The following is a 22,995-nucleotide window of genomic DNA, read 5'->3' as shown; positions in this document are numbered from 1 at the left end:
AATCTAGCATATTTTGTGTGTGACGTCACAACTAGGAAACACCCGGCTCAGTGTTTAGTACTGAATGGCGGCGATGATGGTTGACAATTTTGTTTCTAGTTACAGCGATGAATCCGACGTAATGAACGTTCTTCTAATGGTGACGAGGAGAGTTATGAACCTTTCTTTGCTGTTTTGGGTTACCAGTTTGAGCCCAAACGAAAGCCAATGCAGCCTAATGAAACGATCATTGAGGGGAGCAATCACACTAATGAAACACCGGCAACAGATCGTGTGGGAAACACCCAATGGTTTGTTTTGCATTTCTTTTTGTGAAGCTGATACACCGTGACCACAAAATAAAGTAATGTATAGAATAACTATCAATTATTGTGCTATCATAGGTTTTCGCTCTGCCAACAGACACAAATATTAATGGGATTAGAGGATTTGTTGTATATATTTTACACATGTTTCCAGTCCTATATCCAATGCGTGATATGTTTCTTATTATAAAAGAGTACTCACTCTGGCCATTTCGAGCTTGGCTGCTCCCTTCCTTTGCTTAGCCTGGGGTATTGGGGTGGTCTCATCAGTGCCAGTCATCGTCCTCTTTCTTGATATCTCGGGACATTTAGGTGGCTGCGCGTGTATGGTGGGCACCGCATAAGCTCTCACCAGCAATTTCTTAGCAAAACCTAATTTCATTTGTCCATAGTTTGAATAGCTTTCAGGTGTAAAATGCGCACCACACAAAACCGTGCCGGAGGCTGGGTCTGCAAAATTAGCACTCTTTGCACAGACAAACTTTACTCATTGTCTGCGTAGTCCAGCTCTTTTCCTCGCGTTCGGGAACTCATGGGTACTTCATTGCAACAAATGGCTATTTGTACACCACATAGCATGACAGGTTTGAACCATTTTAGCGATTTTTTTTGATAAAACACGAACGCAACTCTCTCTCGTCAATAAACAACGATGGCACCTGCCTCGACCTTTTGTTTCCTGGCTTTGACGTCAAAGCCCCATTCGGCTGTTTCCGGAATACTTTCGGAAATGTTCGTAATTTTTTATCTATTTTCGATAATTGCTTATGAATGTGATTTATTTTTATTTATTTATTTTTATATTTATTTTTTATTAATATTTGTTATCTTGCCACATAACGGTTCTATTGATATCTCACAGCCCCTTAGTATTATAATTCTCTTTAAAGACCTTCATTTAAATGTGCGTGTACGTGTGGATGATAGGCCAAACCGTAGAAAAAGTTATTCTTTTTGCCATATACCCTGCTACGTGTAGACATGGCCTAAATGTAACTCATAGCATTAGCATACGGTTAGCATAAGCATAAATTTTAGCACAAGCTTCCTTTTAAACTCTTGGACAATTTTTCTTTTTACATAGTTTGTGGCGTCCAGGAGGATGTATTATATTGAAATAGAAAGATTTGTTGCAATTTATCGTATGTATGTAAAAGCATACAGGTACAACACTTAAAGCCAAGCAAAGTGTTGGGATACTAAGGTGTCGGTTCAGTAAATGTTACATGAAAAATTAAAAAGTCTAACCTCGTGGCTAGCTAGCTGGACAATCCATAAAATGTATCAATTCTCTTCTTGTCTTGCAGGTTTCAGAATATATCTTGGCCCTGAGCGGCAGGAGTCAGAGTGTGCTGGCGTTAAAGAGGAACTTGAACTCCCCCAAATCAAACAGGAGGAGCCAGAGCCCCTTCAACAGCAAAAGATAGAAGATCAACTTCCAATCAAAGAGGAAGAGCTGCCTTACTTTAAAGAGGAGGAAGATGTCACCAGGTCGACTGGTGAGCCCGTGAAGAGTGAAGATGGTCTGAGTCAGGCCTACAGAGGGGCGGAGACTCCAAGCGGCAACTGCAGCTCAACAGAAGGATTGCAAGCAGACAAGAGCGTCGCTCCTCCACCAGATAGCGAAGACGCTGCGTCACTCTCGCCTTACAATGATGATGAAGGTCATAAGAAAGCTCACAGTGACAACAAGCTCTGCGAATGCTCTCTGTTTGGGAAAATCTTTGGTAATGATAATTGTCGCTGGCATATGAGGAGCCACATTGGTGAGACACCCTTTTCCTGCTCAGTTTGTGGTGTAAAATTCTCTGTTAAAGAAAACTTAGAGAGGCACTTAACAACCCACAAACGTTTTTCCTGCTTAGTGTGTGGTCAAGGGTTCACACAAAAGCAACACTTAAAAACACATGCAACAGTCCACACTGAAAAAAAACCTTTTTCCTGCTCAGTTTGCGGCCAAAGATTCGCTTGGAACAGTAACTTAACGGAACACATAAAAACCCACACTGGTGAAAAACCCTTTTCCTGCTCGGTCTGTGGCCGAAGATTCGCTCAACGGCAACAATTAAAAACGCACACAAAAACCCACACTGGTGAGAAACCATTTTCCTGTCCAGTTTGTCGTCAAAGATTCTGTCACAAAAGCACCTTAGAAGCTCACATAAGAACCCACACTGGTGAAAAACCTTTTTCCTGCTCTGTTTGTGGCCGAAGATTCACAGTACAGTCCTCTTTAAAAGTACATTCACGAAGCCACACTGGTGAGAGACGTTTTTCCTGTTACGTTTGTGGTGAAAAATTCTCTTGGAAATATCAGGTTGAGAGACACGTGTGTGTGTGAGACAAGTGATAGGAAATTACTTTTTTGCCCTTCATCCATGCTGGCTTCATCAGTGCGTGCATGGAGAGTGATTCTACTCTGTGGACCTTCCTCTAATCCGGCTGAGTATTCATACTTTTGGTGCTTCACGTGTGCTTTGCCCAATTTGTGTGATGAAGCCATAAAAATAAAAAGATAATGCACTTAGAATTACTGCTGAGAGATGGATGGAGAAGGAGGGAAGGCTGTGAGAGCTATGTGCATGAATTTAGCGACATCAGGTCTGACATAAAACTGCTTTTGGCGTACATTTAGGAGATAGAAGGAATACTACGAGAAAAAAAAGGAAAGTATGAGATAAAAGTTATATTGCTGTAGCGTCTGCAAGAACAACTTCGTCAGGGTTTTAAATGCTTTATTTGCAACCCAAAGCATGGAAGCCATAGCCGACGTCAACAAGACAGAATAACTGTGCAGCCGCATAACATTAATAAAAAGAATGTTGTCTTCTGGGTCATGGCTCATTGTAGAAGCGTACTTGGTGGAAACAAATATTTGGCGTACTTTGTTTTTTTTGACTTGTGTTTAATAAACTCAAATTGGAAAAACCGATTAAGCCTTGTTTTCTGTTATTGAATTCCCAATTTTTCTTTTTTTTTTTTTTTGACACACAAAATCAACAGGATTGTTTCTTTTCCAATTTTTTTTGTTTTCCAAAATAAGGAAAAAAACAATGCCCACAAGGTAAACGGACCCTTTGTGCTCCTGCCAACTCATCCACCATTTCCTCTCCAGTCAGACAGGCGGTGCATTTAGGGACAGCCCAGAGAGCACAACAATCGGCACATCAACATTGCAACCTGAAGCATACATGCAACCTGAGTCGTTACATGGCTGTGCTGCTTTTTACGTTATGTGGACTTCGACTGTTGGCTACCTAAGGTCTGTGTGAACACATAACTTTTCATGGCGGTTTAACTTTGGTCTGAACACAGCACGCCAATGTTTGTCAGTGTCTCTCCTCTGTTCATTTTATGTTAGTTTTTTCCCCCATGGTAATTGCTTTTGTATTGGCTGGACCAGCATTGCTAGTAGACCCAGCTTTCTTTTGAGGCCAGAATGTGGAAAACGCCCAGAAACTATGGCTCTGTGGACTAAAACGTATTGTTAATGTGGAATTTTACAATACTGTGATGCTTACTGTATTTCTTAGAGTATTCTTTTTCACAGTAACTTTATTATACTGAGAATTAACAGGTTTGCATAGGGACGGAAGAGGTATAACCCTACCAACTTTTCAGGATGCTCACATTGTCCCCACCAACTTTTAAGCCACCTTATTTGCATTATATTATGACTTCAGTTATTTTGGCAATTTAGTTTGTCTTCCCATATGTTGTAAGGATATAATTGACCCTACCATTTTACCCTAATATTTACCGCTTTTCACTTGCTGAATGTGCGGGTCCATTTTCCCCCCTCAAACGCACATTTGATTGGGTGATGACTTGCATTTATTTAAAATGTATTTAATTTTTTCTACGTTATTTATTTAAAAATATTTTTATTTGCAGCCTATGCATACATTTCTTTTTCCAAATAATCATACATTAATTGTATTTGAGGTAAAAAGTTTTCATATCTTGTTGCGTTTGGTTGTGCTTGTGGACAAAAGAAGCAATGTTTTACCTGAAGGAAGCCTCTATTTTTTTTGTTTTCCCCTGACTAAAGCCCCCCCCCCCCCCCCCCCCCCCCCCCCCCAGTTATAGTATTTAATTTCCTTGATATTTGGACAATGTTGAGTGCTCTTAAATGTTAATTTTTTTGCATTCCTGGATAGTTAGAGATGAACAAATTTGTATTTATTGTGTATGTTAATATAATTTATGTGCAAATATTGCTATTTGAATTTGCTAATAAAATCCCGACATTTATTCAAGTTTTCAAAATGTTTCTTTAGTAGTTTTTCCAAACAAAAGTTGGAATCGAACGGTGTATCACCTGAACCGATACACGTGAAACACATTTATTTTGCATTGATCATTTAGCCAATCCATTAATTAGGTTCATATTTGTGAGAAATTTATCCCTGACCCACTTTTACCTTATCTGTATGGTCTTATTAATGTCCCGTCCACATCAAAAAGTGTTCATGCAGGTTATGCTGTTTCATCGTCCTGATGTTGAGACCAAACCTACGCCCTTGTTTTGCATTATGTACCAATAAAAAAAAAATACTTTTCTGGAACAGAGTAAATTACTGTTTATCTGAGCCATTTTTAAAGAGTGTGGTAAAATGGCATCCAATATTATGAAAAACAATGTAAAAAATTTATCGTCAAGTGCATCTTTTTTTTTTTTTTTTTTTTAAACTTTATTTACACAAAAACAACTACAAATAATGGGCGAACAATTCACATACAATCAACAGATTTACAACAACAACAAAAAAAATAATAAATAAAATGGTCGGGGTCATTTTTATCACAAGCCGTACTGTTTGCAAAGTCTTTTGGTCCTTACAGCTTTGGGGTTCGCAGAGGAACTTAAATCGTCCAAATATAAAGCATTTCCCCAAAAACATGAAAATTTGGTCTTTGATTAGCATATTTTACACAGTGAATGTGAAATTTTGCCAATATTAAAATAAGATCTACAACATATCTTTTATCCATTTCTGGTTCTTCAACGTTGGATAGGCCAAACAAAAAATGTCTAAAAACAATTTTCAATGATGGTACAACTTTGGAATTAATATAATTGTTCAGGTCAACCCAAAAGATGTGGGAGTAAGTACATTCCCAAAACAAATGGTAAATAGTTTCCTCTGCATTTGCACAAAATGAACATAATGTCTCTATTAATTTTAAATTTAACCATTGTCGTCTTTACAGGATAACACCTGTGAAAAATTTGAGTGTGATTTCTTTTATTTCTTAATAAATATTTTCTAGGCAAAAGCCAATTATGTTTCCATTCAATATTTTCGTATAAATTATTCCAATAAGAAATTGCTGCAGGTTTGGAAACTATCTCCTTTTGAATAAGTCCTCTCAAACAATGGTTGGAGGCTTCATAGCTTAATAGTGCACATTTATAACCAATAAACAGACACTTTGGATCAAAAATTGGCACGTTACAATTTCTACCTTTAGGAGAATTTTGTAATAATCTTCGAGAGTCCTCTGGTATCGCATCAAACACAACAGAATATTCACGAGGCGTAACAACAATACTATAAGATAAACAAAATTCTTGATGGGTGAAAAGTTGACCATCTTCGTTCAATAATTGACTAAGAATATGTTATTTTCTGACCCATCTTTCAATATATAAAGATCTATTTCGATACTGTATATCTTGGTCAAGTGCATCTTTAGTGATCGCAGCAAGCGTGCAATGACGTCAAAAAGCGCGCTTTGAAACACTTCGCTTTGTAGCTTTAAAAAATAAAATAATAAAAATACTTCGCTTTGTGCCCGCGCCAATAGCTCGACCCGCTTCCAAGTCTTTAAATTTCGCACTGCACTAGATTCAACAGCAACATGTCGAAAGATTTGATGAGGGAACTCATTGCGGAGGCCTACGAAATTTTAGGCTTGTTCGAAAGATGCGTAACTTCGCACGATGAGCAACTTCGTCTTGCGACAGAGGCGAACGAGCTACTCCGACAAATACTGGAAGCTGCTTCCGTATCCCTCCAAGGTTTGATCACGCTACACCTCCATCCATCCAACATTTTATTAACCCATTTTGATGAATTTACACGAGGCAAATTGATTAAAGTTAAATTGTTCTGTCACAATAAACTGCATGGGGCTGACTGGGGAGAGGGAGTGGCCCAGGAATCATTGAAAGACAGGTGTTGTGCCGAAAAATAGCCGCCCTGCGTGAAATGCCCCCCCCCACCCGACACGCTTTATTGAGGTGAAAACATCAAATGTTTTCATGGACGCTTTACAGTAATGAATTTACAATTATAAAATCCGTTTGAAATAAATAAATTACACAAAATACTAGTACTGTATTTTAGTAACAAATCGTGGACTGGGCCACATAACCATCTTTGAACAGAAATGTATTAGTCTACAGGTTTTCACGCAGTGGTGCCTCCAGAAATTTTTCATTGGGGTGGCCAGATGGGGCCACTTAAAATCTTGGGGTGGCCAAAACTAAAAGCCATAAATTCAGGTTTTCATTATATTATTGCCGTAAAAAGGTCAGGGGAAAACTATCAGAAAGACTTAAGGACACGGCTACTGATATACTTTGGTGTATTGTGTAATATTTGATGTTACTAATGATTTAACGTGCATAGTCCATAACTGTCCAGTCAATATTTTGAGTTCCACAACAATTCTGTTTTATTGTGTTATGTGTATATTAGGCATAAGGTGTAAATTTAACTAGGGCTGTCAAACGATTAAAAATTTTAATCGAGTTAATCACAGCTTAAAAATTAATTAAGTGTAATTAATCGCAATTCAAACCATCTCTAAAATATGCCATATTTTTCTGTAAATTATTGTTGGAATGGAAAGATAAGACGGATATATGGCGGAAAACACAGACAAGACTGAAAAAGCAGTTTCTGCTCTTGCACTCCTCTTTAAAAGAAACTGCTGTATTTTAAGCCAAAACAACTTGTGTTTGATAGAACAATATGTCTATATGCTGCCATAGACATCTCAACTACTCCTTGATGTCTGCGATTTCTGCATCGCGACCCTTGTTATATTACCATGTTTCACCCATAAAATCCCCCAAAAGTCCAGCTTTGGCCCTTCACAGCTGTGTCATGACACTCAGTGATACATGCTACGTGGAGTTTTCGGATCAAAACAAGATAAGTTTGCGATAATATCTCGTTAAATTCATGGCGTCTGTAATTTGCTGTTTAAAAAATATTTTTTTTCAAAAATGCCCTCCTGTTCAAAATTTTTCTTCCCCAAGAAAATTGAGATTTTAAGCTTTCCAATGATGTATCACACGTGCATATCGGACAATTTTGAATTCTGGTCAAATTGGGGGTCTCAGAGCGGAACGTCAAGTCACCTGAGTGTTTTCCGCCATATACATTCAACATACTGTACATATGTTAGGAAGCGCTGGGAATCGGACGCCAAAGCAGACAAGGGAAAATTCCGTTATTATTTTACAAGGTTTATTTTCAGCGGCGCGTCGAGGGTCGTTGTAGCACACGTGCACGTCGTGTGGTCGCTGGCAGGCGTAGACGTGATATCAGGCAACGGTACAGGTCAGGGAGCAGGCACGAGGAATCCTGGGACGGAACAAAGGTCAGATTAGCCGGGAGTATATATGTCGGTAAATACCTGAGTGCTGGACGTGACTGACGGGAATGCCGAAAGAGTTGGTCTGGCGATGAGTGGCAACGACGATCAGGCTTTTGTAGGCGGCTGATGTTAATGGCTCGCAGCTGTCGTCGCTTCCCCCCGTCTGGTCTCCAGCCTGTAATCAACGAGCCCTAACAACATAAGTACTGTATTTGTTTATTATAACAGTAAATCCACAAGATGGCATTAACTTTATTAACATTCTTTCTGTAAAAGGGATCCACGGATAGAAAGACTTATAATTCTTAAAGGATAAATGTGAGTTTGTATATTGTGACTAAATATTGCCATCTAGTGTATTTGTTGAGCTTTCAGTAAATGATACTGTAGCGACTTAACTGTTCTGCCCAAATGCATGATGGGACGTGGTGCGACCATGACTGTGTGTGGTGGCTGCAAATGCTATATCTTCTCTGCGTTGGGTACTCTATAGGGTGTTAAGAAAAAGATCGACTCCTGTCATTCTTCCCCATGTCGCTTCCCACAATATTTATAGTTGCTGTGGGAGAGATGACAAAGCTTTTGCCAATTAAAAGCACGGCCCCAATGAATGCTCCACTCTGCCTCTTATCTCTGTATATAAGTAAAACGGTGTCATTGTAGGCTGTTTGCGGCAATAGGTGAATGAGTCGTACCGGGAATACGTTAATTGCGATAAATATTTTCACGTGATTAATTAGAAAAAAATTAATTACCGCCCGTTAATGTGATAAATTTGACAGCCCTACATTTAACAAAACAAAATATATGCATTCATTTGGGAAGAAATGCATAACTGATGCTACAACAATCTAACGATATACTGGCAAGTGGGGTGGCCAGTGGGGTGGCCAACCAATTTATAGGGGTGGCCGTGGCCACCTCCTGGTGGCGCCACTGTTTTCACGACCATATCCCAATGACAATCACACTGGTATGACATTTATTAGTTCAAGCAGAGTAAAATAATACATATTCATGGCACAAGAAAATCGTTTCCATGTCCATCGATTGGTTAGAAAAAGCTGTTTGTACAAGTGACATGTGGGCGCTCAATAATAAAATAAATAAATAAATAAATAAAATAAACGCTCAAATAATGCGTTATAAACAAGCGTTCCCGTCAGGGGGGACATTTCACGCGGGGCGGCTGTTTTTCGGCACAACACCGGCCCACTTCATGGAAGGTGTTGGAAGTACATGTACCAGTACCTTGGAGGGAAAAAACTTTTTTTTTTTTTTTTAATCATAATAATCATCATCAATAATAATCATTCAGTAAACACAAACCCGTGCCCGTAATTAGCCTACGGTAAAAGAATTACAATAGTGTAGTGATTTTAACCCTTTAATGCCTGCAATATGAAGCAATTGTCAGAGAATCACAAAATTTGAAAAATACGGTCTTAATGAAACCTTTTTTTCAAATTTGTAAAAAAGAAAAAAAAAATTATGTGTAATAAGTGCTCTAATATCTAACCCTTGCTAAATCCTGTTTAACCTACAGATACATGAGTTGACTTGCATCCATTTTTTTTTTTTGTAGAAAGATATTTAAAAATTCTGAATTAGTCTCAAAATAATGAAATTCTAAGTGTATCAAATGTGATACATTTGGCAAGAAGGGGTTAAAAGATGTAGTGATTTTAATAGAAACAGGTCATTGATACAATAAACTATAACATGAGTAAACCATTAATTACAGGACTGTAACCTGATCAAAGTTCACATGTAGGACTTTTAATTCCTTTTCTAAATACTGGTAAAGTAAAATGCATAGCTTTGATTGTGTGAGTAGTCAGAGAGATCCACTACTAATATTCACAATCCTTGTCCAGAGATTATTCAGAATTGTGGATTTAAAGTACCACAAAAATGAGAAATATATGGCGGAAAACACTTAGGTGACTTGAAGTTCCGCTCTGAGACCCCCAATTTGCCCAAATTTTGAAATTGTCCGATATGCACGTGTGCTACGTCATTGGAAAGCTTAAAATCTCAATTTTCTGGGGGAAGAAAAATCTTGAACAGGAGGGCAATTAAAAAAAAAAAAAAAAAATTAAACAGCAAAACCCTATCTGGAGGTGAGAGCACACGAGAGCAGAATTACAGACGCCATGACTCTAACGAGATATTATCGCATACTTACCTCGTTTCGATCCAAAAACTGCATGTAGCATGTATCGCTGAGTGTCAAGACAAAGCTGTGAATGGCCACAGCTGGATTTTTGGGGGGATTTTATAGTTGAAACATGGTGATATAACAAGGGTCGCGATGCAGAAATCGCAGACATCAAGGAGTGATTGAGATTTTCTTTTTCATATGTTTACCCTTTTGAACATTTTTTTTCTTCAATTTTTCTTTGTTTGGATCGATTATTTATCATCTAACATATCAGAGAAAATGCGAGAGTAACAAAAAAATACAATTAAGCGATAGTTATGAGGTAGAAATCCTTGACTTTTTTACAGACGCCATTTTTTTTATTGCGACATAATTTGTTTAAAAGTTTAAAATATGTGAGTGAATAATTTTTCTAAAGTCGTTTTTTTTTTTTTTTTAAACGCAATATGAGACATCAATTTATGATTTTAAGCTAAAAACGAGTAAACGACAGACATTTTGAATAATATAATTAATTCACTTCGTTTTATGGCTGGGTTGAAACAGAAGCGGTTGCGTGACGTCTGTAAACGGGGGTTTTTACGGTAAAACGGGCAAATTAAATATAGTTCGGGGGCTTAATGTGCCATGAATCTGCTATGGCAGCATATACAAATATTGTTCTATCAAACACAACAGTTGTTTTGGCTTAAAATACAGCAGTTTCTTTTAAAGAGGAGTGCAAGAGCAAAAACTGCTTTTTCAGTCTTGTCTGTGTTTTCCGCCATATACAGCCATGTGAAAAAATTAGGACACCCCATTAAATATTCAGTTCTTTATAAAGAAATGTTCACATCTCAATGTCTAATCTTGTTTTGTTTTGTTATTTTTTGGGGGAAAAGAAGGTGATTTGATGGCGTACCGCAAGCAACATGTCACTTTTGCTCTTTAATATTCTTTTTTTTTTAATTTTTAAATTAAAAAAAAAATTTTTTCGTTTTCCAGTCACCAGTTAAATTGTACATACATTCCTGAACAATGGAGTCAAACTTGCAAACTATGTGACATTAATATATAAGAGGACATACCCCCTAAAACAAAAATAAGAAATAAACAGAAAAACCCATTCATTGCAAAACAAAAAAGCACACTTCTACACGCAAACAGCACCTCGTCGGTCATAAAAATATACTGTATGTTAGGGTAATGTCTCTGTAGTTCAGCAGTAACAAATTGCCCCGCACTATACTCCCCAAAAATCAGCATCGAACAATGTATACTTAAAAAATATATGAGCTTTTGGGTCCAGCTGGAGGAGCGGCCTCATACTGTATGTCACTAACGAAAAGAAAGAGGGAAAAAAAACAAAAGAAAACAACAGAAGTAGCACAAGTCAATGTTCCGGAATCTGAGGGAAATTCAAGGCCTGAACATACACCAGGAAAGGGGTCCACCTTGCATAGAATTTATTTTCACAGCCACTGAGCGTATACCGGATTTCTCTAAACGGACACAATTCAAGATTGATTTAATCCAAAGCGTGTGAGAGGGTGAGATGGGAAATTTCCATGCAAGTAGAATCAATCGTCTTGCCAAAAGGGTGACAAAGGCAATCCTATCCTGATCCATCTTTGATAATTCCAACACAAATGAGGATGTCCCAAACAGCACTATGGTGCTCATTAATATTCATGACTTTAGAAATTGTTGCTAGGCGGGTCAACCTTCCGTTTGTCGCTAATAGTAAATGCATGGAAATAGTATACTGAGCTAGACCTACCAATTCTGTCCGAAAATGATGTACCTGGTGCCAAATTTACTGGTAAAGATGTGCAAGAACATACAAATGTTCAGTTAAAGAGATGGCTTGAGTGTCGAGGGCTGAAAAAGACGGGAAAAAGAGCTGACCTGCTCCAGAGTTAGCTTTTTTATTGACACCTTTTTCTTGTGTGCATTGCCTTATGCCACTGACAATGGCCTGTTTCGACAAGCTATCCTTTACCTCCATATGCCCTGTCTTTCTTACATATTATATCCTCTGGTTGTCTTACGTCTCTGACCGTTCTTGGGGTCAATTTACATAGCTATTTTTGTGTTGCGATTGCAAATACTACTCAGTGACAGCCAACGAAAATAACAAATCTTAATTCTATAATTTATTTAATTTCACCCTTGCTAAAGTTTTTTTAACAACAGAAAAGGTAACAGTGGCAGTCAGATACTATTTTAATTTTTTTCAGGTCATTCATTGTCAGACGGAAGCAGCACATCAAAACGCCATGCTAAAAATTAAGTAAAAATATAAAATGGCTTACCTCTTTGTCCTCTGTAGGACCATGGCCCCCAACAAAATGTTTACTGCATATGAAATGTGAATGGCTTCACCTTGCTGGCGTTAAACTGGTCTTTCGGCCGTCCACGCAAGTTGATCCATTCTTCACATTTTTTCCTCCGAGTTTTTGGTTTGGGGAAACGTATGAAGAAAACATCCTTCACATGTCGTAATGTCTAGTCATTTCTACAAGTTCCATAGCAGCAGTGTTTAATTGGCATGCTCTTTTTTGAAAGATTACCAGAGAAAACAAGCAGAAATAACATGGATTGTATGCGAGAGCATGTCTATGATGACCCACGTCCGAGTTACGATGGCGACGTTACGGTCTAAAAATAGCATTCGTGCACTACGCGATTGCGGGTAAACAACTAAAATTAACATTGTTTTACTCATTAAACCAAATATATCAACAAAAATGCATATTCTAACCGTGGAAAAAACTAGTACACCCTTCCATCTAATAGCTAGTGTTACCCCCTTTGGCTGGAATAACTTCAGTAAGATGCTTTTTCTAGCCACCTACCAGTCTTTGACATCGGTCTGAAGAAATTTTGCCCCACTCCTCATCGCAGAATACTTTCAGCTGTGCGATGTTTGAGTGGTGTCTTGTATGAACAGCCCTTCTCAAATCACCCCACAGTATCTCAATGGGATTAAGATCTGGGCTTTGACTCGGCTCTCTCAGGACCCTCCATTTCTTCCTTTTCAGCCAGTCCTCGGTGGATTTACTGGTATGTTTTGGGTCATTCTCATGTTGCAGGGTCCAGTTTTGCTTCAGCTTAATTTTATTCACAGATGATCTCACATGTTTCTGAAGCACCCTCTGATACACGATAGAATTCATGGTGGTTTCTATGATGGTGAGCTGGCCAGGTCCTGCTGAAGCAAAGCATCCCCAAACAATGACACTTGTACCTCAATGCTTTACAGTTGGTATGAGGTTCTTTTCCTGGAATGCTTTATTGGGTTTATGCCAAACATGTCCGTCCAAAGAACATTATTCCAGAAGTCCTGGTCTTTGTCTATATTCACTCTGGCAAACTTCAGTCTGGCCTTAATGTTCTTCTTGGAGAGCAAAGGTTTCCTCCTCGCACACCTCCCATGAAGGTTAAACTTGTGAAGTCTTTTTCTGATTGTAGAGGCATGCACTTAATATATCAACATATCATATCATATCAACAGTAGCAAGAGCCTGCTGTAGGTTCTGTGATGACATTTGAGGGTTTTTGGAGACGTCTTTTAGCATCTTGAGGGCATGTTGGCAGTTGTTTTGACTTGTAGACTATTTTCAGGACAGTGGAATGGCTGATTTTATATTCTTTTGAGATCTTTTGAAATCCCTTAACAGACTCATAAGTGTCCACATTCTTCTTTCTGAAGGCCGCAGACAGCTCCTTTGATCTCACCATGGTGTTTTCTCTCACTTCAACAGTGAGAGGTGCGCCAAACTAAATGCGAAGTTTGAATAAGGCAAGCCTCCTTCAAAACACTGGGTAATGATGTTCTAATGATGTACGTCTGATGTGATACCCCTGTGTGTTATTTTAGCCATTTTAAGTGGGATTGAATGGGGGGTGTTCTAATTTATTCCCCAACAGAAATAGCATTTATTTAAAATTATATTTTAAAGTTATGAAAAAAATAATCTTTTTTTCAGTTTTAATTGTTTAGTTCTATTACTTGAATCGCTCAAGATTATTAAAATTGATATTAGGTATGATATGATGATTGATATTCCATAGGGTGTCTTAATTTTTTCACTTGACTGTATAACCAAATACTCATGTAGAACTTGAATAAAAACAGAATATTAATAAAGGGCCCGCTTACAGAAAATGCAAAGGGTTACATTGCGGTATATTGATAGACTTACAACAATTTACAGTCTTGCTACTAAAATGCACCTTTAATATTGAAATAGGGGGTGAATGCTTCCCGCACTGCAAGGGCCTCTCGTGCTGCGTTGTTGGCAGAAAGTCTGCTCACATCAGGCAGACGATGGCTATCAATAGTAGCTATGGCATTCAGTCTTTCAGCTGTTTCTGGTGTGGTTTTCCTTATGTAGTTATGAAGAATACAAGAAGCCTTCATCCACAGTTCCACCACTGCAGCTCGCATTTCCATTGCGTGCCTGTAGATTCTCCACTGGGAGGCAAGTATGCCAAAGGCATTTTCTACCAACATTCTGGACGGGAAAGTCTAGTTGAAAGTCATTTTTGCTTCAGGCTGGCTTCGACCAGAAAAGGGCCTCATGAGGTTCCTGCCCAACAGAAGGGCTTCATCAGCCACAAAGACATGCGGCTGGTGTCCTCTGTACTCTGCAGCTGGAAGAGTTAGGTCAGCAGGCAATCCCAGCTTTCCAGATATCAGAGCCTAGTGGTGGAATGCGACAAAGTAAAAGTACTTTGTGACTGAAATATTGGTACATTTTTTGTGTATCTGCACTTTACTTGAGTACAAATATGAATTAGTACTTTTTACTTTTACCCAACTTAACAGCGCGTATCTTAACTTTTTACTCCACAATTTTTCAAATTGTTGTCTGCTATACACATTACTTTTGTTTGTCTTCTTTATTCTCATTGTGAATAAATAGTTTTGTTTTCATGCCTCTGGTGCAATCGATAAGCCCGTGCAACTATGCCGTAATTGAGCACTAGAGAAAGCGACACGAGTACAATCAAGATTAGGCAGGTAAAAAAGATATTGACCAATAAAAACCAACAGCAGGAGCATCATGCCTTCAAGTGGGTGCAGCACACTTTTGTACAGTAGGTGGCGGTATGCATCTGATAGTTGCTTGCAACAGTTTATTAGCTTGTTAAGCTTCTGTTTACAGTGCAGTGTTGAAATTCGCCTCCCCACACGGAAACAGCGACAGCCAAAACAAGTGCTGCTCGGCCGATGCTGCCTCGCGTGTGCCAACCGGGAAGGCGGAACTTCGCGCGTTCTCTTCTTTTTTAACCCTTTGTACTGACTCCATGTTTCAAAGTTTAAAGAAGACTCACTGAAAACAGGCTGACAATTTATTCGTCGACAATGGTCAAAAACAAGGCAAAAACAGACGACGGAGGGAACAATGCTGAATCCAAAGCAAGGCTACATAGCAAATGTTTCCGAGCAGCAAATCTGTCTTATCTCAGTGTCCAGTGTTTTTTAAGTCTGTGGGCCGGCCGAAGGTGTGTCCGGGCATTGCTTTGGGATCATCCCTCTCTGGCTGGTTTCGGGCTGTTTAGGTTCGTGCGTGGATGGGATGTGGTTCAATGTATTTCTTGTTGTAGTTTGTGGTTTTCTTTCTTCTCTTGTGTTTCCTTTCTTCTGTTCCCCCATAACCCCTTCCTGTTCGCTGCTTTGTCATAATAAACAAGGTATGTTGAGTGATCACAATGGGAGTATGTATGACTCTCAATGTGAAACATTAAAACTGTTCAGATTATCTGGGCACTTAGACTTCCATTCTCCGTGTCAAACAGCTTAACAGGACAGGTTTAAAAAAAAAAAAAAAAAAAAAAAAAGACTAACAAACTGCACTGAATTTGTTGAAACCGACTAATTAAACCCCCCGCTAACTTGAAGATTAAACCTAATGTCAAAAATTCCTTAACTTCCCCTTTGAGGTTCTGGATGTCAAAAATTCCTGAACTTCCCCTTTAAGGTTCTGCATGAGCGGGCGACCCAAGCGCAGAAAGGGGGGCAGTTGTAACCAACGTTTATTAAAGGTTTTGATTGGGCGGCAATATATGTTACACGAAGCAGGCAGTTATACTGCATCTGGGAAACAAAAAGCAAACTGAGCTTGATCCGGGACTTTCTGGATACTAGAAGCTGGATAAGGCTGGATTAAAAACGTGGAGTTGAGTCAATGATCCGGTGATGAAGTGAGGGTTAGATTCGACGGTAGTTCTCACTGGCATCATCCAGATATTTTGTGTCCCGACTCAAAAGGACAAGAAAATGTTCGATTTGAAGCTAAGTTCATGTACACCTAGCTTTACAGAAAGAACACGCAGGAAGTCGATGTAGTTTTTGTTGAGGTTGGTAGCTGCTCCCCCAATTGCTGTATTGGCAACCCGCTTTATTCAGCGGAAAACGGATTCAGCGGATGGGAAGGGCAGGAAAGTAACATAGAATATAGACTAGAATACATAGACTACATGGGGACCCCGTGGCCCAGGACAAAAAAAAGGTTGACTAGACAGAAGTTATCTTGTGACTAACTATAATAAAAAAAGCAGAAATGTTAACTGTGTGCACAATAACTCATTTAACATGAGGCCAAGGACTGGCACATGTATGCTGATTGACACCACGTGGTCCCAGGTTCACTCATCTGTCCAATCTTGTAATCAGAATGTTGACACACCCACACACACACTGGGTGGAGGAGTAGTGTGGCTCAATGCACAGAAGCCCTAACAGTTGTTTTCTGACAGGTGAACTTAGCAAGGGTCGCTAAGGGCCCTAGGCAACAACCAACATGGGGCCCTTCTGAGTCATGTGACACACATACATACTCGCGCAGTATAATGAACACAAAGGTGTGTGTGTGTGTGTGTGTGTGTGGTGGGGGGGGGGTGAGTGCGCGCTGCGTGCAGTTGCGGTCATCTTGGCCAAAACTAAGCACTTTACACTGACTCATATGGATGTACTTACATTCGTTCATGGACGCACACATTTTAACAGGTGGCCGTCCTCTGCTCGAAATGCGCAACTTACGCCTATTCTATTCTATTCTATTCTATTCTATTCTATTCTATTCTATTCTATTCTATTCTATTCTATTCTATTCTATTCACAGAATACGCAGCTCTTGTGACGTAGGACAATAACAGGACTGGTTGCTATAGGAATGTACGCATACCCAAGGAACCTTGCTAAAAGGAGTATTAAAATTGCTGATAAAATCTTTTAGGATTTTTTAGATGCATATACTTTGTATGTTATATTTTTCTTATAGTGTATTCGATGAGGAATATGGTAGACCCATTAATAGACTATTTTGGAAAAATCACCATTTCTTTAAGTAGTCACATGAACAATGAGGTGGCCTGTGGAAATCAACGTAAAACAACTCGGCAAGGACTTTCCTGAGAGTACTTGGAGAGTCACGCTTTAAACAATCATGTGGTATTATTAGTCGATTGGACTTTCTTAAACATGTATGATCTATGTGACATGGTTAGTGCTGATTGGGAGTGATAACAGAATCGTTAGATAATCTGCCAAATGATTCCATGGTATTGAAACACTCCTTACACTTGTCGCTGCGATAGTGCAGTAAAGCTGTGTGTGCTAAATCTGTTGGCCCTCAGGGGGCCCCTTTTGGCTGGGGGCCCTAGACAATTGCCTGGTTTGCCAAATGCGAGGCGACGCCTCTGGCTACGTCTCTAAGGTATTTTAGCGACTATTTATGTACCTGTCCAAACTAGGTTTAAGGTGCGTTTCAGGCCCCCTCCCACTTCTGCAAGGTACGGCAGCATTTGCGCAATACGCAAACATAGGAAGGAGCAGCCTCTCATGTGTTGCGTCATTGTCTGCGCTGCTTACCTCTGAGCCGGAAACTCATTACTCGCCGGCAGAAAATTTCGAAATTACTAGACCTTCTAGACCAGGGGTCGGGAACTTCATTTTTGTGATCACGTTTTTTTTTTCATGAACGCAACTGAACGCATCACACAGGAGCGAGAATGAAGGGAGGGCACGCTCGGCTTTTACCAGCAGTCACTAAGTTGTGCACCGCTGCTGGCTAATCCGAGAGTTAATGGGTGAGATGAGCTCTGTAACGCTCATCTCCATGTAATCCGCGATGGGAGGACCACTATTGGGCACTGAATTGAAGCATATTATTGTGACGTACGTTTGAAGGTTCAAGAAAAATATGTGAATGCATTATGAGCTCATCAGAGCTCATTCATGTCCACATTTAAAATTACGTAATGACGGGGAGGCTGATGCACTCATCGAAAGAGCCAGATATGACTCCGAGACATAGGTTCCTGACAAATGTTATGTAAACAATGGCTGTGGAAAAGAAAAGAAAAGCAGGAATGTCTTGATCGTCCACCTCCATTGTTTACAATGCCATCATGCTGCACTAAAAGTGGAGATGGCAAGCTCCATGACGTCACTTCCTTTGCATCCGATCGTTGTAAGGAGACAGACGTCTGATATTAAGCGGCGGTAATATTAGCCGGCTAACTACTCCGTGCAACAACTTACACAGATTAGAGGTACATTAGTGTTGCCGACATGCCATATTGTCTAACTAATTGCACCTTTAAGGCCAGGTTCTGTCCTAGTGTAGACGTAGACTTAAACTGGGTGTGACTCATCAACTCTGCTAGGAGTACATTAAAACTCTGCCAGGGGTGTTTGTTTTCAACTCACTAATTTTACACCGCTCCAAGAGCGATCATAACACTGCTAGTACTAAAACAACACCCTAATGAACACCGATCAAACTCAATAATCAACTGTAGAGATTTTGCTGTGATTTCTGAATAATTTCTGGCCAAGATTGGTCAATATTAGAAGAGGACATCTCTGCCTACTGACATACTCAAAACTATATACTACTTTTACAGTAGAAACCTTTGCAGTGCAGTAATGATACTTTGTCTGATTTTCCTGCAGCTTTGTATCAGCTGATTGAGGAGCTTTCCCCTCAGCTACCATTTGGGGGCTTTAGTGTGGAGCAAGAAAATCCAGTACCGATCACTGTTGTAACAACAGAAGACAACGAAGAAGAGGAGGTCAGCATTTTGTCACTGCCCGGTGTCTCTGCGGAAAATAATGCTAATGAGCACGAATCAACAGAAAGGCCACAACTTCGTCTTCCTAATCCAAATGGAGAAGACCATAAAGAAACATCAGCAGACAACAACATTGCTCTACTGGCAGGCAGTGACGAAGAACCTTTGAGGGGCCATGCAGATGAGGAAGGTGATGAAAAAAGCTCTCAAAAGGAGACAACTCTTGCCAAAAGAGAAACTTCAAAAAGGTGTCAAATTACAACCTGATCACATTGTGGAAAAAGTTGCACTCATTAATCAGCATTGATAAAACACAGGAGAGAAACCCTTTAGTTGCTCTGTTTGCAAGAAAACATTCTCTGACAAATGAGACATCACACAGGAGAAAGACCTTTCAGTTGTTCAGTTTTCAGTCAAACACTTGATAAAAAGAATAAACCTAGTCCAGTTATACTCACGACAACGCATACGGAAAAAAAATCTGCATCCCAGCTTTTAACCTCATATGTTGCTCACACAACGTAATTATCTTTTTTTTTTTTTGATGCCGTGAGCTACCCGCACTAGTGTTGCGATCGACTGGTTAATCGTGATTGACGTCATGGCACCCCTGCAGTAAAGTCTGTTATACAGTGGTACCTCAACATACGATCGCTTCGACACAAGATCTTTTCGACATCTGACCTAAAATTTGAACCGCCGTTTGTTTCTACATCCGACGACATGCTCGAAATACGTCGAATTATGACAGCGCCGGTTTTTTTGTTTTCTCGCAAGACGGATGCACGGCGGATTTTCGTCTGAGAGAAATCAACGTGGGTTCCAAGAATGTTAGTGCAGGTGGTGAAAAAAGGAAAAAAAGGTGATGCTTACCACTGAAATGAAGATGAAAATGATAAAAAAATATGAGCGTGGTGTGCGCGTCGGTTAACTGGCTTGACAATACGGCCGTAGGATGTCTACGATCTGGACGGTCCTCCGACGACCTCCGTTCACCAGTCTTTAAAAGTTAAGGTGACAATTATTATTGAGGTAACATCGCCAAAAAATCGCCAGCTTCGTCAGGTTTTTAAACATTTATTTCAGAACTTGTGCAACACAACGTCTAGTGTCTGTCGCAGCTGAACATGAAAAGTGAAAGTAAAAAGTCCTCTCTCACTCTGTCAAGTCAGCCACAAAGTCAGGTACACCACGCAGAACACATCCAGCGCATTAGAACCCGATTTGTTACATTATTAAAGGTATTATTATTATTACCAGCACCAACAAGATAATATTATTATTCTGATTTTTATTCATAAATTATTTGTTTTGCTCCGTGTAATTGCTATTTGCAATAGTACTGGCAGCATTTATTAAGGCTTTAGTGTAGTTTTTTGGGCTGTGGAACTAATGAATGGAATTATAATGTATTCTTATGGGAAAATCCTGCTCGACATACGACCATTTCTACTTACAAACAAGGTCCTGGAACGAATTAACTTCGTATGTAAAGGTACCACTGTACTCTTGTAACCTGAAAATTCTGTAAGCAGAGACGCGTTTTCCATGTAAATGCCCTAATCCATTCCAAGCACTTCTGAAACGCTACTTTGCACTTAATAATCAGGGTAAACCCAGAATGAAACAACAACCAAGCACATTTGAATCAATCCATATACCTAACTGCAAAGGAAAATAGAAAAATAAAATATATTACCTTCCTTCTCTTTCAAGAGAGTGCCTATCAACTATCTTACTCTTGGTGACACAAAAACGCGTGGAGACCCGTGCTTTTTTGGATGAAGACGTCAAGCAGCTATAACAACAACACCGTCGCGCCTGTGCGCGCCATCACACTGCGACACCCAAATTGAAATGTCATCAACAATAGGGTAATAGGAGAAAATAATCATGTTACTGAAGCATAAAGGGAACGGTTATGACCAATAGGGCAGCAGGATCTTATGTTGCGACATTTAAAAACAGCAGGAAATACATACACACCTTTTACAGTACATGTAGTGCCCCGGTTACGTCATACCCGACTTGCATGATTTCGACTTTACGACGCCTGAGTTTTGTCTTTTTTTTAATATATTTTTTTAAAATGTTGACTTTTGTTTTGTGACGCATGCTTTTATTTTGGCGCAGGAAGCGTAGAGCAGGTTGTACTTCCACATGTGAGAGCATTTACACACCAGCCCATAGCACACGCACAAATGAGGAACCAGCCGTGTGATGAGGTGACAGCTCGCGCGTACATTTGTTGCTTGTGAAGCATCCAGAGGCAATGGCTGTATGTAACCTCATTTGTGCTGTTCATTGTGCGTTTTCAATTGTGGTCGAATACTTGGGACGAGTTTATGTGATTGTTTTTGATGATGTGCTGACGCTAACTGATACAGTGGGGCAAATAAGTATTTAGTCAACCACTATTTGTGCAAGTTCTCCCACTTGAAAATATTAGAGAGGCCTGTAATTGTCAACATGGGTAAACCTTAACCATGAGAGACAGAATGTGACAAAAAAAACCCCCAGAAAATCACATTGTTCGATTTTTAAAGAATTTATTTGCAAATCATGGTGGAAAATGAGCATTTGGTCAATACCAAATGTTCATCTCAATACTTTGTTATGTACCCTTTGTTGGAATAACGGAGGCCAAACGTTTTCTGTAACTCTTCACTAGCTTTTCACACACTGTTGCTGGTATTTTGGCCCATTCCTCCATGCAGATCTCCTCTGGAGCACTGATGTTTTGGGGCTGTCATTGGGCAGCACGGCGTTTCAACTCCCTCCTCACCCCGTGGCGTCAAAATGATAACAAGATCGGTGAGCAAAAATCCCAGAACCACACGGGGGGACCTAGTGAATGACTTACAGAGAGCTGGGACCACAGTAACTAAGGCTACTATCAGTAACACAATGCCCCGCCAGGGACTCAAATCCTGCACCGCCAGACGTGTCCCCCTGCTGAAGAAAGTACACGTCCAGGTCTGTCTCCAGTTTGCTAGAGAGCATTTGGATGATCCAGAAGAGGACTGGGAGAATGTGTTATGGTCAGATGAAACCAAAATAGAACTTTTTGGTAGAAACACAGGTTCTCGTGTTTGGAGGAAAAGGAAAGAATGAATGGGGCCATGTATCGAGAGATTTTGACTGAAAATCTCCTTCCATCAGCAAGGGCATTGAAGATGAGATGTGGCTGGGTCTTTCAGCATGACAATGATCTCAAACACACAGCCAGGGCAAAAAAGAAGTGGCTTCGTAAGAAGCATTTCAAGGTCCTGTAGTGGCCTAGCCAGTCTCCAGATCGCAACCCCATAGAAAATCGGTGGAGGGAGTTGAAAGTCCATGTTGCACAACGACAGCCCCAAAACATCACTGCTCTAGAGGATACTAATCGTTTGTTATTGCTGAATCATTAGCTAATTGTAAACGTAAATTTGAATTGCTGTTATTGAAGCTGCGACTGATTTTATTTTATTTTAGTTTCATTCTGCAAGTGTTGATGTCATGAGCAGCTGACAAAAGTTAGCAAACCACACGGACGTCTGACATCGTCATTAGCTCGCTGTCTAGCTAGGATTTAGCTTCAACGTCTTGGCGAAGACAGTACAATGATGTATAATACATGTTTTTGGATAGTTTTTTTTAATTTAGAGGGTGTTTAGATGTAATTAAAGGGTTGATTCCGATTTACGCAGAAACCCGGGTTACATCACCAGCGCAGGAACAGAACTCGTTCGTAAACCTGGGACTACCTGTACTGTACTGTATTTTCTCGTATCCTGACCTTTCTTTTGTAACAAAATGCAATATTTCCTGTTGAAGCGTGTCGTAACCTGAAAATTACGTTTGTAG

General features: G+C 39.8%; 1 protein-coding gene across 2 annotated transcripts in view; it reads left to right on the top strand.

Annotated features, from left to right (window-relative positions):
* LOC130922583 (uncharacterized) overlaps positions 1–22,995 on the top strand; it is a 32,757-nt gene that overhangs the window by 6,348 nt on the left and 3,414 nt on the right. Inside the window, exons 3-5 of one of the 2 annotated variants that reach the window (XR_009064541.1) lie at positions 1,613–3,567; positions 19,031–19,149; positions 19,214–19,339. Coding sequence is in view for 1 of the 2 variants with exons in the window: in XM_057847427.1 (XP_057703410.1) it covers positions 6,171–6,330; positions 19,031–19,339 (469 nt within the window). In the remaining variant the exon portion in view is untranslated. Of the gene's footprint in view, positions 1–1,612; positions 3,568–5,743; positions 6,331–19,030; positions 19,340–22,995 lie in introns of those variants that run through there. The other variant, XM_057847427.1, reaches the window with a different exon arrangement.

The sequence above is a fragment of the Corythoichthys intestinalis genome, chromosome 10, assembly GCF_030265065.1.
Source record: "Corythoichthys intestinalis isolate RoL2023-P3 chromosome 10, ASM3026506v1, whole genome shotgun sequence".
Taxonomy (NCBI): domain Eukaryota; kingdom Metazoa; phylum Chordata; class Actinopteri; order Syngnathiformes; family Syngnathidae; genus Corythoichthys; species Corythoichthys intestinalis.
This window is presented reverse-complemented; position numbering and strand designations above follow the sequence as displayed.